The 19581-nt window shown below is 36.7% G+C and overlaps 1 protein-coding gene across 1 annotated transcript in view; it reads left to right on the forward strand.

The window, feature by feature from the left end:
- Positions 1 to 19581, forward strand: part of YEATS2 (YEATS domain containing 2) — a 163253-nt gene that overhangs the window by 66235 nt on the left and 77437 nt on the right. The window contains exons 9-14 of the mRNA XM_007935911.2: positions 354 to 534; positions 8831 to 9067; positions 10757 to 10915; positions 13825 to 13928; positions 15415 to 15522; positions 16000 to 16182. Of these exons, the coding sequence (XP_007934102.1) occupies positions 354 to 534; positions 8831 to 9067; positions 10757 to 10915; positions 13825 to 13928; positions 15415 to 15522; positions 16000 to 16182 (972 nt within the window). The remainder of the gene's footprint in view (positions 1 to 353; positions 535 to 8830; positions 9068 to 10756; positions 10916 to 13824; positions 13929 to 15414; positions 15523 to 15999; positions 16183 to 19581) is intronic.

A 19581-nucleotide genomic window follows, 5' to 3' on the forward strand; every position in this document is an offset into this window, starting at 1 on the left:
TTTTTTTTTCTTCATTCATGATACAGTAACAGTAGCTATTATAACAAGTCACATAGTTACATATTATTACTTTGTCTGGGGGAAACATGCTGTGTTATATCAGAATTTATTTATTGAGCACCTACTGTATGCTAGCGTACTGATCCAGGTGCTGGGGATACCAAAATGAACAAGGTAGGCTCTACTGTCAAGGTGTTATAATAGTCTTGGTAGTATTGAGGTAGCACAATAATTTTGGATACAAATAAGGGCTATGAAGAAGATCTGAAGAGTACCACATTCTGTGAGAGGATTTGGGCTTTCTGTGACATTGATGATGGACTCATGAGCCCGATTGTTGCCTGATCATATAGGTAGTGGATGTTGAGCTCCATCGGCATTCTCTTGGAGAAGACTACATTTATCCTCAGTCCTCTGAATCAGACGTCTCTGATGCCCCTCCATCTTTGCCTTTAACCATTCCAGCCCCAGTGAAAGCTTCCTCACCGATAAAGCAGTCACATGAGCCAGTACCTGATACCCCTGTGGAGAAAGGTAACATAGCATTTTTTCTTGTATGAAGTCATTCTGGGCAGTACTTTCTTTCTTACATGATATGATACTGAACTGCTGCTTTCAGAGGCTTGGAATGTATGGAAAATACCTTTTCCATAAATAGACATGTTGCTTCTATCACACAGTTCTATTGTGAAAAATCACAAAATTCCTACTGACCCCAGAAAAATTGTTTTTCATAAAGTTCTATTAATATACAATGCAGAAGTTACTAAAAAGCATTGGATTTTTATTCTTTGGGAATTTAATGATTTCTTTTAATATCTTAGGAAAAGACTTTCCTGTTTGACTCCTGATTAGGTAAATAGGAAACTTTAAAATTAAGCACCTAATCATCTAAAAACTATGAGTCATCATCAACAAAAATACCTTGTGACCATGGAATGTTTGCATTTTATAAGTACTTGTTGTTGTTGTTATGTGTCGTCGAGTCGGACCCGAGTCATGGCAACCCCTCCTTGTGTTTCCGAGGCGATAGCACTACAGAAGTAGATTATCCAACCTTCCTTCTGAGGAGTAGCTGGTGGGTTTGAACTGCCAGCCTTCTGGTTAGCAGTTAAGTGCCTTAGGCACTATGCTACCAGAGCTCCTTTATAAGTACATAAGTATATAAAAGTATTTCAGAATGTACATAAATGTTGTTGTTGTTAGTTGCCTTTGAGTCAGCTTTGACTCATAGCAACTCTTTACAACAGAACAAAACACTGCCCAGTCGTGTGCCAGCCTCACAGTCCTTGCTATATACTTGAGCCCATTGTTGTAAACACTGTGTCATTGAGGGCCTTCCTTTTTGTCACTGATCCTCCACTTTACCAAGCATGATATCATTCTCCAGGGGATGGTCCTGTCTAACAACATGACCAAAATAGGTGAGACGAAGTCTGGCCATTCTCGCTTCCAAGGAACATTCTGGCTGTGCTTCGTCCAGGATAGATTTGTTAGTTCTTCTGGCAGTCCATGGAGCTTTCAGTATTCTTTGCCAAAACCACAATTCAAAAACATCAACTCTTCTTTGGTCTTCTTTATTAATTGTCCAACTTTTACATGCATATGATGAAATTGAAAACACCATGGCTTGGGTTGGGTGCGCCTAGGTCTGCAAAGTGACATTTTTGCTCTTCAGCACTTTAAAGAGGTCTTTTGCAGCAGATTTGCCCAGTGCAATACGATGTCTGATTTCTTAATTGCTGCTTCCGTTGGTGTTGATTGTTAATCTAAGTAAAATCACATCTTTGACAACTTCACTCTTTTCTCCATTTATCATGATGTTGTTTATTGGTCCAGTTGTGAGGATTTTTGTTTTCCTTATGTTGAAGTGTAATCCGTACATAAAAAAGATACATATAAGATATAAAATTATACATATAAAAATATAAAATCTGTACATATATAAGATATAAAATTGATTCTAGATGGTGTTAGTTTTATCTCAAAGTCTATATTTTACTGTGATGTTATTAGTTCTTTTATGAAATCCTAACTTTATTCCTTTTTAGATTTCATTTGCATCTTTTTTAAGAACATTTAATAAGATGGACTGTCATTAGATTAAGTGATGAGTTTTTCCTCTTTCTCCAATTTAAAAAGTTTTTCATTTCATCTGTAAAAAATGGAAGAACATAATGGATTTATGTGCTTTTTATATTAGATAAGATTTATAGATTATGTGTTTTCTAATTTTAATTAATAATAAAGATTTTAATTAAATTCTAGGCATAATGTTTATTTTTCATCCCCAAAACATATAAAGGTATAGTAAGATCTCCAGTAAGATATCAGAATAGGCAGACAAGCTACACAGGACCCTCTTCAACAAAGAAAAGAGAAACCAATTGACACAGATACAGAAGATAATTCTGGAGCCCTGAGCTTTGAAAGGAAGCATACAGAAATGGATTAAACACCAATTAGTAGAAAAGCCTCAATGAAAACAGTGAATAAGGAGACATATGGAGCTGCGGACTATCAGCGATCCTGATGGCACGGACAGCCTGAGTAGTTCCAAATGGGGTTAGGACCTGAGAATTAACCGAAAAATTGGCCTTGTTCACCAAGGGGTATGTGGACGACTGCATTGGTGGCTAATGACTAGAAAGGGAAAAACACCAAGGAAGGAGACAAACTGAGCTGTGGACTTTCAGCTGTCTGGAGGGTACAGCCATTTTGAATGTTCACAGGTGGCAGCCATTTTGGATATTTAAAGTGACTGAGGGTGCAGCCATTTTGAATGTTCACAGGTGGCAGCCATTTTGGATATTTAAAGTGACTGAGGGTGCAGCCATTTTGAATGTTCACAGGTGGCAGCCATTTTGGATATTTAAAGCAACAGCATTCTCATTCAGATTCCTGGGACCTAGAATAGGCTCTGCTTGACAAGGATGGCATGGACATATGGGAGGCTGACAACTGGAAAGGAGATAGGTGGTGAGTGCGTATGTGCTGCCAGCTAGCGAATAGAGGAGCACAGTACCCTGCTTACTCAGATACCATCCAAAGAAAACAAAAGTCTTGGGCAAATCACTCCAGCATACAATCACCAATTAAATACAAACATAAAAATGTCACAATGTCTTAGAGACAACAGAGCATCACAGTCTATACAAAGAAGCAAGATAAAGCAGTAGAAACAAGGTACTAGGATACAGACCCAGAACACATCCTGGAGGAAGAAGCAGCATTGGAACTCACCGATAAGGAATTCAAAAGACTTATATTTAGGTACCTTCAACAGATTGAGAGACAGATCAAGGAAAACACTGACAGAATTGAGGAAAACTCAGAGAAAATCCTAGAACAATTTCGGAAGACAATACAAGAACAAAATAACAAAATAAATGAAAAATTAAAAATGATACAAAACCTACAGTAGAAATCAGAAGATTAATACTGAATTTTCAGAAATAGATAACACATTGGATGGGCAAAGGAGTAGAATTGAATAATGGAAGACAGAATTAATGAGATTGAAGACAAATATCTGAATACTTCTTTTGAAAGGGATCAATTAGAAAAAAGATCAAAACAAAATGAAGAAAGCCTAAGGTTCATGTGCGATACCATCAAAAGGAATAACTGACATATAATTGGAACTCCAGAACAGGAGGAAACAAATAAAACCGTAGAGAAAATAATGTAAGATTTGTTGGAAGGGAATTTTCCTGATATGATGAAAGATGAGAATATATCCATTCAAGAAGCCTAGTGAACCCCAAACAGCATAGAACCCAAAAGAAAATCACCAAGACGTATCATCAAACTCACCAGAACCAAAAACAAAGAAAGAATCCTTAAAGCAGCATGGGAAAAACAAAAAGTTACCTACAAAGGACAACCAATAAGACTAAGCTCTGATTTCTTGTCAGAAACCACGCAGGTGAGAAGGCAATGGGATGGTAAATATAACCCTGAAATAAAAAAATTTCCAACCGAGAATTATATATCCAGCTATGCTGTCCCCCAAATATGATATTGAAATTAGGACATTTCTAGATAAGCAGAAATGAAGGGAATTTTTGAAAACCAGTACCAACCTTATAAGAGATGCTAAAGGGAGTCCTTTGGACAGAGAACCAACAATGGCAAATGACATCCAACCCTTAACACACATGATGACATAACCTAGGAACCAACCCAGTGCTAGAAGTACCCAAAGTAAATAAGCTTACAAGAGTGTAAACACAGAATCAGAGATAAGAATTGGCAAATGAGGACAACTGCAAACCAAAAGGAGGGGAAAAATTATGTAATTGCAGAACTTCTAATTGGTGAGGAAGTCAAGACAATTGCAAGATAGAACAGACTGCTCTAAACTTGGGAAGAAAATTATAAATCACAGGGTAACCTCAAAAAAAAAAAAAAGGAAAAGAAAAACATTTGCATCAAAATAAAAAAGACAAGCACAAATTATTTAGCAAATACTAAAACAATGGCAATGAAGGAAGTAATAACATGATTCATAAACAAAATGAGCTCAGCACAGAATATCATATGGAACAAAGAAATCAACAGCATTACAAAAAAACGCATAACAAAATGACAGCAACAAATTCATACTTGTGAATAATTACCCTGAATGTTAATGGATTAAATGCACCACTCAGGAGATGAGAGTTGCAGACTGGATAAGAAAACATGACCCATCAGTCTGCTGTCTACAAGAGACACACTTTAGAGAGAAAGACAAAAATAGACTAAATATCAGAGGTTGAAAAAAAGATACATCAAGCAAATGGCAGCCGTAAAAGAGCAGGAGTGGCTGTATTAATTTCTGTTAAAACTGACTTTAAGACCAAAATGACCCTGAGAGACAAGGAAGGACATTATATAATGTTAAAGGATTGCTTGAACAAGAAGACATAACCATACTAAATATCTATACACCCATTGAAAGAACCCCAAGATACATAAAGCAGACTTTAACATAATTGAAAAGGCAAATAGATGACTCCACAGTCATAATAGGAGACTTTAATACTCCACTTTCAGTGAAAGATAGAAAAACTAGAAAGAAATTCAACAAAGACGAAGAACTGGACAAATACAATCCACCAACTTGACCTTATAGACACCTACAGTGCACTTCACCCGACAGCCGCACAATATACATTCTTTTCCAGTGCACTTGGAATGTTCTCCAGGATAGACCATATTCTAGGGCCATAAAGCAATCCTTAATAAATTTAAAAACATTGAAATACTGCAAAGCATCTTCTCAGGTTACAATGCTATAAAATTAGAAATCAACAATAGAAAGATTGGTGGAAAAAGAGCAAACACATAGAAACTGAATAACATGCTTCTTAAAAATGAATGGGTAACAGAAGAAATAAAAAATGAAGTAAAAAATATTCCTTGAATCAAATGAGAATGAAAACACAATATACCAAAATCTTTGGGACACAGCAAAAGTAGTGATCATAGACCAATGTATAGCAGTAAATGTACACATCAAAAAAGAAGAGTAAGCCCAAATCAACACCTTAACCCAGCATCCCCAACAATTAAAAAAGAGCAGCATAAAAAGCCTATAGTCACAAGAAATATTAAAGCTTCAAGCAGAAATAAATGAAACAGAAAATAGACAGTAGAAAAACTCAACAAGACTAGAAGCTGGTTTTTTGAAAAGATTAATAAAATTGACAAAACTGCTGACAAATTTAACAAAGAAAAAGAGAGACATTACAAATAACATGAATAAGAAACAAATTGGGTGATACCACAACAGAACCAACTGAAATAAAAAGGATAATGTCAGTATACTATGAAGAACTATGTACAAACAAATTTGAAAATCTAGAGGAAATGGACAGATTTCTAGAAACATACTACTTAATTAACACAGACTGAAGTGGAAAATTTGAACAGACCCATAATCAAAGAAGAAATTGAACAGGTCATAAAAAAATTACTGACAAACAAAAGTCCTGGCGCAGGTGGTTTCACTGGAGAACTCTACCAAGCATTCAGAGAACTGACATCAGTCCTACTCAGATTATTCCAGAACATAGAAAAGGATGGAATCCTCCCAAATTCATTTTATGAAGCAAATATAACCTTGATACCCAAACCAGGCAGAAGCATCACTAAAAAGGAAAACTACAAACCAATATACCTCATAAATATAGATGCAAAAGTCTTCAACTACTTCCTAGCCAATAGACTCTAACAACATATGAAAAAAAAAATAATACATTATGATCAAGTGGGGTTCATATCAGGTATGCAAGGATGGTTCAACATTAAGAAAACAGTCAACGTCATCCATCACATAAATAAAACAAAGGGGAAAAAAAAAAACACATGATCGTATCTATCAATTCAGAAAAGGCATTTAATAAAATCCAACACCCATTCCTGATAAAAACCTCTCAGCAAAATAGGAACAGAAGGGAAATTCCTCCACATGATAAAGGGAATATATGCAAAACCAACAGCCAACATTATTCTTAGTGGAGAGAGACTGGCACCATTCCCCTTTCGAGCAGGAACCAGACAAGGATACCCTCTATCACCACTTCTATTCAACATTGTGTTGGAAGTCCTAGCCAAGACAGTAAGGCAAAAAAGGGAAATCAAAGTTATCCAAATTGGTAAGGAAGAAATAAAACTATCCCTATTTGCTGATGATATGATCCTATACCTAAAAAACCTAAGAGACTCAACAAAAAAACTACTGAAACCAATTGAGAGATTTAGCATGGTGGCAGGATACAAGATCAACATCCAAAAATCATTTGGCTTCCTCTGCACCAGAAAAGAGATTACTGAAACAGAAGTAAGGAAATCAACACCATTTACATTCACTACCAACAAAATAAAATACTTTGGAATAAATTTCATTAGGGACACAAAAAAACAGTACAAAGAAAACTACAAAATATTCCTTCAAGAAGCTGTAAGAAATCTACATATATGGAAGAACCTACCATGCTTGTGGATAGGAAGATTGAACATTGTGAAAATGTCGTTTCTCCCCAAAGCAATGTATACATTCAATGCAATTGCAATCCAGATCCCATCAACATTCTTTAAGAATATTGAAAAACCAATCACTAATTTTACATGGAAAGGAAAGAGAGGTCAGATAAGCAAAGCCCTATTGAAGAAGAAGAACAAAGTAGGAGATCTCACTCACACTCTCGGATCTCAAAACCTTCTAGACAGCTACAGTAGTCAAAATAGGCTGGTATTGGTACAATGACAGACACACAAACAAGTGGAACAGAATTGAGAACCCAGAAATAAATCCATCCACTTGTGGTCAGCTGATTTTTGACAGAGGGCTGAAATCCATTAAATAGGAAAGAGATGGTCTCTTTCACAATGGTGCTGGCAAAGCTGGATAACCATTTGCAGAAAAAGGAAACAAGATCTGTATATTATACCATATACAAAAACTAACTCCAGATGGATCAAAGACTTAAATGTGAAACCTAAAATTACTAAGTTCATCAAAGAAAAAATAGGAGCAAACTTAGGAGCCCTGATTTATGGCATAGACTATCAGGCATAACCCAAAATGCATAAATAACCAAAGATAAACTAGATGATTGGGACCTTCACAAAAATAAATTTTTATGTGCTTCAAAAACTTCTCCAAAAGAGTAAAAAGAGAATCTACAGATTGGGAAAAAATATTCAGCAACAACCTGTCTGAGAAGGATTTATCTCTGAAATTTATAGAAAACTCCAACACGTCAACACCATAAAAGGCAAACAATTCAATTAAAAAATGGGCAGAAGACATGAATAGACATTTCTGCGAAGAAGATAATCAGGCGGCCAACAAACACACTAAGAAATGTTCATTAGCCATTAAACCAGACTCAGTGCCAGCGAATCAATTCTTACTCACAGCAACCCCTTTGGGTTTCTGAGGTGGTAAATCTTTACGGAAATAGATTGCCCAGTCTTCCTTCTGCGAGTGGCTGGTGGGTTTGGACTGCCAACTTTCTGGTTAGCAGTCAAATGCCTTAGGACTGTGCCACCAGAACTCCTTCATTAGCCATAAGAGAAATGCAAATCAAAACAACAATGAAATACCACCTGGCCCCAGCACTAATAGCAGAGTTCAACAAGACAGAATATAACAGTGCTGGCGAGAATGTGGAGAGATTGGGACTCTCATACACTGCTGGTGGGTCTGTCAAATGATACAACCACTGTGGAAAGCAGATGGCGATTCCTTAAAAAGTTGAAATTAGAAATACCACTTGACTCGGCAATGCCATTACTAGGTATATGTATCAAAGAAGTGACAGCCTTACACATTCATGTTTATTGCAGCTCTATTTACAATAGCAAAAAGATGGAAACAACCTAGGTGCCCATCAACAGAAGAATGGATAACCAAACTATGGTATATATACACAATGGAATACTATACAACCCTAAAGAGTAATGTAGAATCTATAAAACACTGTATAACATGGATGAACTTGGAGGACATTATGCTGAGTTAAATAAGTCAATCACAGAAGGATAAATATTGTATTAGTTCATTATTGTGAAAAGTCAAGGAAAGGTTTATATATGGAAGGAAACTTTCTTTGTTGGTTACCAGGGGTGGGAGAGGAGGAGTGGGAACACTGGGAGAAAAAAATGTGTGTGTGTGTGTATTTATATATAAAGGTGGTATAAGACTGTTGATTGTTTTACTGATGATAAATGGATATTAAAATAAGGGATTTTTCTTGTTTTTTTTTGTCATAATGGCAAGATTTTATTATTTCCAAGTGACTTGTGACTTATCATTTGCTTATTTTATTTCAATCAGGATTCCCAGCTAACACTGACCCTGAGAGACATACTACATTTTATTCTTTACCTTCTTCATTGGAACGAACACCCACCAAAATAACATCCCAGAAAGTTACCTTTTGTTCTCATGGCAATTCTGCTTTCCAGCCAATAGCATCAAGCTGCAAAATTGTACCACAAAGTCAGGTTCCAAATCCTGAATCACCTGGAAAGTCCTTCCAGCCCATCACCATGAGCTGCAAGATTGTCTCAGGTATGCAGAAGATGTTGTGTATAGAGTTGACTGGATGTAAATATAGCTGGAATAATAAAAACAAAGCACTTTGAGATTTTTTTCCTGAAGTTCTTCTAAGTAAGTTACTTGATTGTTAAACAGAAGTTTCCTAATCACTATTGATAGCTCTTATTTGGGGGCAAAGTCATTCATATGGAAACAGTTATTGAATGTGGGAAAATTAAATTTAGAATTTTCATAATGTTTGCTACCGCGACACATAACACACACACACACACACACACACAAATCATCACAGGTAAAACTTTTGCAATGGTAGATAGTCAAACTACAGTAGGAATTGAGTTTTGGGGTTACATATGGAAACTGGAAAAACGTTAGAGGCCTTTTGTTTCAGAGTTAAGCTTCAAGGGTTGGAATTGGTTTGGAGTTCGGTTATCTTTTAATCCCTTTTTGATGACTCTAGAAAATTAATTATTCGTTTGTAATTGTGAAGTTGGATAGTTCTTTGCCTCATGGCAGATTCACATCTATGTTAGATGAATTTCTAGTAGGGATCTTCATCAAAGTTTGATTTATGGTTTTGGCTATATCAACTCAGGAATGCTATGAAAGGGGTAATTAGAAATATCCAGGGAATGAGAGAGCTTCTTAGCAAAACAAATGCTAAAATTAGACAATTGAACAGAAATATGTGCCAAGTTATTAAAATTGACCAAAAATTTTAGAATAAACATGGATTTATTTAAACCAGAAAGAGTCAAGAACATTTCCCATAAAGCTCAGAAAAGTTAAATTTAGGATAGGTAGAAGCACGTATAACTTTACCTACCACTAAGAAATGTTTTGAAACTTGCTGCTTTAGAGAGGGAATAATTGAACCTATAAATTGATTTGTAGTTTAGAAAAATGGTTGGCAATACATAATTAACTTTTGAAAGTATTCTTTGGGACCTCTAATCTCTCTGGATTTTGGCTGTGACATAATATTGACAGAGTTTTGTCTTGGTTAGTGAATTTCACATTTTCAAATTGGAAACTAGTTGTAAATCAGGACACCTGGTTCCAAAATCCAGCTGTTTACTTTTCACTTACTATTTCCCTCCCTAAATGTAATGTGTTCCCAGTGTTACAAAGGAACCCTGACGGAGTGGCTAAAATCACATGCTGCTAACCGATAGGTCGGCCATTCACATCCACCCAACTACTCCACTAGAGAAAGATGTGGCGGTCTGGTTCTGTAAAGATTGCAGCCTGGAAACCCTATGGAGCAATTCTGCACTGTCTTGTAGGGTGCATATGAGTTGGAATTGACTTGACAATGGGTAACCAATATTATGGCAATCTGTCTTTGGTGATAAGAAATGTATTATCTTCAGGATTCAGCAGTTCTGCTTTGTTACGTAATGTGCATGTAGATCACCAGAAGATCTTGTTAAAATGCTGATGTATATTCAGTAGGTCTGAGGGGGTCCTGAAAATTTGCTCGCTGCTGCTGGTCTACAGATAAGGAGGTAGAGGGAGAGGCACGTTACTTCATGGCCTTGGCTGTGCTGCCGCTGCTAAGTACCTGAAGCCAGCTGTCCTGCTCTTGCTTTCTTTTCCCAATTTGTCACCTATGTCTTGGCAGCCCTGCCCCTTTATTTTCTTCTTAGATTCTCTGAGTTTATGTATTTTCTTTCTCTTCTCTTTTTTTAATTACTAAAGGTTCTCCAATATCAACTCCAAGTCCGTCACCATTGCCTCGAACCCCAACTTCTACTCCAGTCCATGTGAAGCAAGGCACTGCCAGCTCTGTTACTAGTAATCCTTACGTTATCATGGACAAACCTGGGCAGGTCATTGGCACTACCGCTCCCAGTACAGGTGTGTATTTGATCAATATTTGTGTACCCAGAAGATTTGATTTCTTATTAAAGATGAAATCTTGGCATGACTTAGTAGTCATGTAGTGAAAGAATAGAATCTCCATCCATAAACGAGGTAAATACACAAAAGTAATGCCAAAGTTGTTTCTTTATGGGGTATTTACTGTTTTTAAAAGTTAAATTTTTAGGACTCTCAAGCTTTCTTTTTAATTTCTAAGGATTAAAAGTAAACCATAATCACACAACCATTGTGGAAAATGGTATGGGGCTTCCTTAAAAACTTGGAAATAGACATATATGATCTAGCAACCCCACTATTCTGGATATATCCAGAGAAATAAGAGCTATGACACAAATAGACATATGTACACCCATGTTAATTGCAACACTTTTCACAGTTGCAAAAAGATAGAAAAACCTAAGTGCCCATCAGTGGATGAATGGATAAACAAACTGGTACATCCACACAGTGCAATACCAGGCAATGTTAAAAGAATAACAGTGTAGCCATGAAACATCTCACAACATGAATGAACCTGGAAGACATCATGCTGAGTGAAATAAGTCAGTCACAAAAGGATAATTATTGTATGAGACCACTAATATAAAAAGAGAAGGTTTACACACAGAAAGGAACATTCTCTGATGATTATCAGGGATGAGAGGAGAAGGGAGAGAAAATCACTAGATAGTAGACATGCATTAACTTCGGTAAAGAGAAAAGCAGTACATTTAGGGGGAGGTCAGCACAACATGACCAAGGCAAAGGAAGACACTGCTCCAGCGTCTCCCACTGCTTCCAGGTTTGCAAGTATAAAAAGCACCAAAGGTTGAATACTGTTACACACACGGTCCTGCAATAACTTATAGTAAATAAAAAACAATAATTTACGAGTGAATACATAGGTAAATATGTAAGCTGAACAGGTATGGCACGGCATATGGGAGTATGCCCATGAGCATATATAGGTTTGGCAGAGAATATTTCTATGTGTGTATTTGTATGTGCTGCAAATACATCCAGGTATCTAGAAGAGCATAGAGGAAGCAAAGTTATGCAAACTTCAGAGCTACAACCAAACACTGTGGCAACTGGATGCATCACTAGGCCTGAGTGTTTAATACCATGGTCTCGGGACATCTAGATCAATTGGCATAACATAGTTCATAAAGACAGTGTTCTACATCTTACTTTGATGAGTAGCGATTGGTGTCTTAAAAGCTTGGGAGTAAACATCTAAGATACAACTATTGGTCTCTTTCCATCTGGGGCAAAGAAGAGTGAAAAAAATCAGTGACTCAAGGGACTAGTCCACAGGACTAAAGGACCATATGAAGTACAGTCTCCACCAGCTTGAGACCAGAACTAGCTGGTGCTACCACTGCCAACTGCTCTGATTGAGATCACAATACAGAGTCCTAGCACAGTGGGAGAAAAATGTGGAACAAAACTCAAGATCATAAAAAAGACCACATTTACTTGTCTCATAGGGACTGGTGGTACATCCAAGACTATGGCCCTGGGATACCCTTCAAACTTGAAACAGAACCCACTCCCAGAGATCACTTTTTCAGCCAAATGATAGGCCTATAAAGTGAATAGTAGCACCCATGAGGAACGTGCTCCTCAAAACAATCAGCCGTATAAGACAAAAGGGCAGCATTTGCCCAAAATCAAAATTCAGAAGATGGGAAAGACAGACAAATGAAAATGGGGAACCCAGGGTGGAAATGGGAAAAGTGTTCTTTTATTGCAACTAATGTCATGAAACAAAATGTATATGAATTGAATAGGAAACTAATTTGCTCTATAAACTTTCACCCCCAAACCATAATAGAATACTCATTAAAAAAAAAAAATCAGTTTTCTAATAATTTGAAATTATTTTCTAATTGATAATATATTCATTTGGAGGACTTTACTCTTGGGGCCTGCAAGCAATGTAGTTAACAACTTTTCCAGATTGGGCTTTTAGTACAAGAATAGCTTTGTAAGCCATATACCTTTCTACAAAGTTAAATAAAAAGTGATCTTTACTTCTCTGTACATAAAATAAATTTTGTCTGTGAGAGAAATTGAAACCTCAGTTGTAGGAAAGGAACTCTCATTGAAAGAAAAGTAAGTTTTTAGATTCACTTTGTTTGTCATAATGCTACACAACTACATAGTGCTTTTCAGATTTTTGAAGTGCTCACTTTATCTTCCTTTTGATCACCCTATATATTTAAACACATGCTCCTAAGAGTAGACTTGAAATTCTAATTAAGAGAAATAGTGAAAAGATGAATGAAAAAAGAGAGCTGACTGTAAGGTAATGAGACTGATTAATTTTTTTTAAAGTATTAGATTTAACACACATGAGTGAATGTTGGGCCTTTGAAATAGGAAAAGCTGTATATGCTTCCACAGTGGTTGTAATTGTGGAAAATTCTCTAGAAAATAATGCTTTCAGAGCTTGCTTAATAACCATTTGAATACTTTGAGGGATGCCAGATAGGTGTCCTGTAAGGATGTTTAATTTTTGAAACCAACCAAAAGTCTTTGAATGGTTATTGAAGGTGAATGGAGCAGGGGGATCAAGGTGTGAGTGTTGGTAACATTTTGGAATAGGTATAACCTTCTACTGAAACCATTTGAAGGAGCAAGCATTCACATGAATGTGTATGTTTTGGCATATTTATTAAACAACTAATGCCATTATATTGCAGTATGTCTTACATAAGGAGGAGAGTATATATAATACCCACATACCTTTACTTATTTTTCAACATATAAGGGCATAATAGTTTCAGAATTACGAGTTTAGAAAATAGAAAGAGGGGAGGGTAGAGGAAAATGATGTGAAATTCCACTTTGTAAATGTCACTCAGTTGATACTTTATTTTAAATTCTGCCTTGCTTATCAGGAAGTCCTACAAGCAGACTTCCTACTGCCTCCCAGGCCTCCCAAGGAACAGGTTCTCCTATTCCTAAAATTCATGGAAGTGGTTTTGTAACATCTACTGTCAAGGTAACCTCTCATTGCATTATTACACTTGGCTAGTCTCTAAAGATAGTCTATTCAACCTTAGCAAGAATTTGTCCCTTGATAATGCAAATTTCATAAAGCAGATTATTTAGGGTAATAAATATATGGAAAATCATATACTCCAGACATCCCCTACCTGGCCCTTGAGCTTTTCCTAGTGTGGAAAATGCTTTTCAACATTTCTATCAAGTAGTCACCCAGCATCTATTTGAAAACTTGGTGTGATGAGGAGGTGGTCCACTTTTTAACAGCTTTATTGTAAAGTTTTCCTTATAAAAACAATCATGTGTGATACAGTTCTTTTATCTAACATGGGATAAATATAATTTTTTTTTCCACATGTCAGTGTGTTGGTTTATGAAGAGAATTCTTATGGCTCCACTGGGTTTTTTTTTTTTTTACTTCTTCAAGAAAAACAGCTCTAGTTAGTCTTCTGAAATTTGCAACTTCGCATATGATCTGATTTTTCAGATCAGAGTGCTAGATACCATCTCACTTCTTGTCAGTGACACTTCCTGTTTGGTTAGTTACTCGGCTTACTTGTCATGGCTGCTTTAAGTCTAAAGCCTTTCAGGTAAAAATTCCTGTCTAAGAACCCCTAAGAATGCAAAGATGATTTCTCTTACATAGTTAGTGGCTAACAGAGCATTTGTTATATTTAGGCATTTGATAGGGATGGTGATGCTTTTCTGGTTCAAAGCAAGATTTTTCTCTAAATTTTGTAGCTATCTCTGAGCACCGTGTAGGTGAGTGTCTGAATTTTAATAATTCCCTTGAAAGCCTTAACTAATTCTCTGCCAGTCGATTTTTAATGTTTGCTGATGATCTTTTCATTACACAGTCAAGCAGTGTTCTTAAATTTGTTTCTTGCCTATAACATTTCTTTATTGGCAAGTTGTCTCTGAGATTTGCGTTTTTGGAGAATTAGATAAACTAACTAATTGACCTTTGTTGCTTTTACATCTACAAATTGTTGTGCTTTTTTGTTTTTTAAAATCCTTATTGAAAAATTTTATCCTGGATCGTAGGGTGTTTGTTCAGAGTAAATGTTACAAATGAAGTTGTGAGTGCTAGTAAAAAGGAGTATATACTGAAACAGTGCAACTGCATGTTTCATTTGTTCATTCGTTTATTTAGTGCCTAGGCTCTAGGGATATAAAAGGAGTAAAATACAGTCTTCGTCTTTTAGGTAGCTCATCGTGGTAATGTGAAAGAAGTCATTCAAGTATGCAGCAGGACACAGGTGATAGGTTTTTGCACAGTTACAGACTTTTATGCATTTGACTCTAAAACAGTATTAAAAGGCAGATATTGAGGCTTGGAAGGCCACAGAGAATTTTGAATGTTTTGTTTTTTGGTTATTTATGTTGCCAGAATGTCATAGATTTGTAATAAATACTTATTGACTGGAATACCCACAATCACCCATTTTACCCTAATTGTATGATACATATTTTTACACATTTAGCAGGAGGATTCTTTGTTTGCATCCATGCCACCTCTTTGCCCAATTGGAAGTCACCCAAAGGTTCAAAGCCCCAAGCCTATAACTGGAGGACTTGGAGCTTTCACAAAGGTACGTATTTTAGGAGATTGTTTCTGAAGTCTCTGTGGTCTTGTTACATACTCATTTTTGTGGCATATTGGAGCTGGTTGACACTACCCCTATATCATGTAACTTTTTAGTACGTCTAAGCTCTACCATCATATCCTACTTCTGAGATGTGCTTCCATTTATTTAGTCATATTGGAGTCTAACTTAAAAATGAGGAATTCAGAGAACACAGTTTGTGTATCTCTTTTTTGCTACCAGTATCTGAAAGAATTGATTAGGTTACTTTGGCAGATTCATAAGATCAAATCTAGATCCTACTTTCAGTATCTTTTATTGTTGTTATGGACTATGTTTAAGCAGAATTTTTACCCTTTTGGTGGAGTCATTCTTTATAGACCAAGCTTCATTAATTCATTCATCCTACAGAGTAGGTTCAGATATTAGGAGTTTTTTTTTCATGGGATATTTGTTTAGTATCATTATCATGTTTGTTGTAAGGTGATCATCAAACAGGAACCTGGCGAAGCCCCCCATGTGCCCACATCAGGAGCTGCCAGCCAGTCACCACTCCCCCAGTATGTGACCGTGAAAGGGGGTCACATGATAGCAGTATCTCCTCAAAAACAGGTCATAACTACTGGAGAAGGGTCTGCCCAGTCACCAAAGATTCAGCCCTCCAAGGTTTGTTTGGGGCTTGGATGGGGAGTTTGTATCAATAATTATTGTTTGCCTAAATAATTGAGAAGTATTGAAAATATTGAGGGTGACAAGGGAACTGATTCCTAAAAAGGCTATAAATGAAAGCCCTGTTAGAAGAGCCAAGAGTTAAACCCTTTTGCTCTTGTAATCATTGACAAGAGCAGGAAGTATGTGGTAGAGGGTCCAGGAATAGTCCAAGAGCCAAAAGATACTATGTCATCTTTTTAGCAATGAAGGTGATTGATTTCATTGGACAGGGTTTTCTACTTGATAAAAGTAAAAAATGGGTAACTGCCAGGACTCACGTCTACTGTTCATTCTAATAATGGACACCTTTGATGTGTAGGCAATATGATGTGTTTAATGATTCTTGGCTCTTTAGATAGTTTATTTTCCTTATAATTTGAGGGCAGCAAGGGACTTGATGAATTGGGAGAACTATTAAGCAGCACCTATATCCATGTTTTCCTGCATCAATAAGAAATACCATCTATTGAGTGCTACCCATTCCAGAAATAATTCAAATTTGTGAGCCATTGTCTCTATTCTAAGCATGCTTTTAGACCATCCAGAATTAAATTGTCTAAATTTTTTGGTAGATAATCTCTGAAGCTACTTAAGAATCTATGTGGGATGTTCTTCAGCTTCAGAGTCAGCCTGTCTAGGAAGAGGAAGTGTTTTTTGAGAAGGGTATCTAAAATAGAGGTGGGAGGAGAGGGTTTTGTTTGTTTGTTTTTAAAGATACTTTGGTTAATGTGGATAGCTAGATGAGAATTGAGATAAAAATGCATAGTGTTAAAGGTAAGGGCCATTAACTACTTTCCCAAACTTACCTGATTATAATCAACTGATGATTAAAATGTATAGATACCTAGGCACCCTGTCCCAAGCTCACTGAATCAGAATGTTCTTGTGAGGGTCTAGAAATGTGGATTTTTAAAAGCTCTTCACTGATTTATGTGATTAGGCAAAAAGACTTCAGAGCATAGAAGCCAGAATCACTAAGATTTGTGTCCTCAACTCTTTCTGATTCTTCCTTGTCTTCTGGCCTCAGGAGTAACAAAGCATCTGTTAAAATCCTTCAGTGAATGACTTACTGCCATCTGGACTTCCTACTCACAAGTGTCACATATAGTTTCAAACTTCGTTTTGCTTCCTCTAAAGGTAGATGGTATTACTGATTCAGATTCTTAATCAATCTAGCAATGCTATTTATGCACAGATACTCTGGATAAGTTGTTGATAGGAGCTGTTGTGTGGTTTCCAACTCCTAGCAACCCTGTGTACGATAGAAGCAAACACTGCCTGGTCCTGCACCATCCTCCCAATTCTTGACTCTGAGCACATTGTTGCAGCCGCTGTCCATCTCATTGAGGGTCTTTCTCTTTTTTGCTGATCCTCTACCAAATGTGGTGTGCCCTTTTCCAGAGATCGGTCCTTTCTAATAACATAGCAAAAGTATGTGAGACGAAGCCTCACCATCCTTACTTCTAAGGATCATTCTGGCTGTACTTCTAAGACAGACTTGTTTGTTCTTCTGGTAGTCCAGGGTATATTCACTACTCTTCACTAGTACTGTAGTTCAAAGACATCGATTCTTCTTCAGTCTTCTTATTCCTTGTCCTTTCACATACATATGAGGCAATTTAAAATACCATGGTTTGGGTCAGGCACAAACTTAATCCTCAAAGTGACATCTTTGCTTTTTAATACTTTCAGTAGGTCTTTTGTAGAGTTGCCCAATGCAATATGTGGTTTGATTTCTTAACTGCTGCTTCCATGGACATTGATTATGGATCCAAGTAAAATGAAATCTTTGACAACTTCAATCTTTTTTCCATTTATCATGATGCAGCATATCGGTTTAGTTATGAGGATTTTTGTTTTATGTTGAGGTGTAATCCATACTGAAGGCTGCAGTTTTCGATCTTCATTAGTAAGTGCTCTAAGTCATCTTCACTTTCAGCAAGAAATGTTGTGTCATTTGCATATCACAGATTGTTTTATGAGTCTTCGTCCAATCCTGATGCTGCATTCTTCTTCATATAGTCCACCTTCGCAGATTATTTGCTCAGCATACAGATTGAATAAGTATGGTGAAAGGATATAACCCTAACACACATCCTTCTTGATTTTGAACCATGCAGTCAGTATTCCCTTTCTGTTTGAATGACTGCCTCTTGGTCTTTGTACAGGTTCTGCATGAGCACAGTTAAGTGTTCTGGAATTCCCATTTTTTACAATGTTATCCATAATTTATTATGATCCACAATTGTGCCACTTTTTCATTTGTTTGTCCACTCATCCAGTAATGCTAAAAAACTGTACTAGCTGTCTTATCACATTACTACCTATATGGGACTAAGAGAAAGTAAGTGGTTTTTGCTAGAATGCTCTGCATATAGTATAAGCATACCTGAAAAGAATGGCCATAGAAGAGTGTGAAGGAACTGCAAAGAAGCTGTAGAACAAGGGAAAAGACATCACTGTCCAGGAAATTTGGTACATGCTTTGGCCTTGAGAAAAGCAACTGTCTGCAAGTGCAGTCTGTGCTAGGTTTTTGTTGAAGTGCATTCCTGGAAATTATGCCAGAAAACCATAGGGTGAGAAAAAATTGGTAGTTTCCATATAACTTTGGCACAATAGAAACACAGCTTATCTTTCCCATGAAAGGAGGAGAGGTGCTGCTTTTGACATAAACAGGAAAACTGAGGGGTAAATAGATTCATATGGGAAGGAAGTAGTGTGATATGGTAAAAGGAGCATGGACTTTGGGATTGCAGCTTATTACAGGTCTCAGCCATTTGTGACTTAGGTTACTTAATCTCTTTGAACCTGGGACCATCTAGTAAAAAGGAATAGTAACTCCTGTCTTTTAGGACTGTAGGAGAATTAGAGATCACTGTATACAAAGGACCAAGTGCAGAGCAGGTGCTCAATAAACAGTAGCTAATGCTAATGTGACAGGGAACAGGGTATGTGTGAGCAGGCATGGCTACCATGGTAATAGTTGTTAAAGATATTCATTGAGTACATCATTCTAAATGGCTGTACTTTTCAGCTTGTGAATCCTCATTTTCAGATTGCTGAAGTGAATTCTGACTTGCAGAGGTGTTAGGGCACAAGGATGGCAGATACAGAGACACTGAATCAAAGCACAAATCAAAGTGTTTAGAACAAATACAGAAAGAAGAGCACACACACTTTAAAGCTGGAAGGAAATTAGTAATACAGAAAGAATTATTTTAGAATGGGAAAAGGATAAGATTTGCTAGGAAAGTTGAGGTTCTTCGCTGAACTGTTATGTTACATTCTTTAAAAAAGGGGGAAAAAAAAACCCCACCAAATTTGGAGTTAAAAGCCCTTACCCCTTCCTGTGGT

This window comes from Orycteropus afer, unplaced genomic scaffold, assembly GCF_000298275.1.
Source record: "Orycteropus afer afer isolate SDZICR_OR568_19922 unplaced genomic scaffold, OryAfe1.0 scaffold00032, whole genome shotgun sequence".
Lineage (NCBI taxonomy): Eukaryota > Metazoa > Chordata > Mammalia > Tubulidentata > Orycteropodidae > Orycteropus > Orycteropus afer.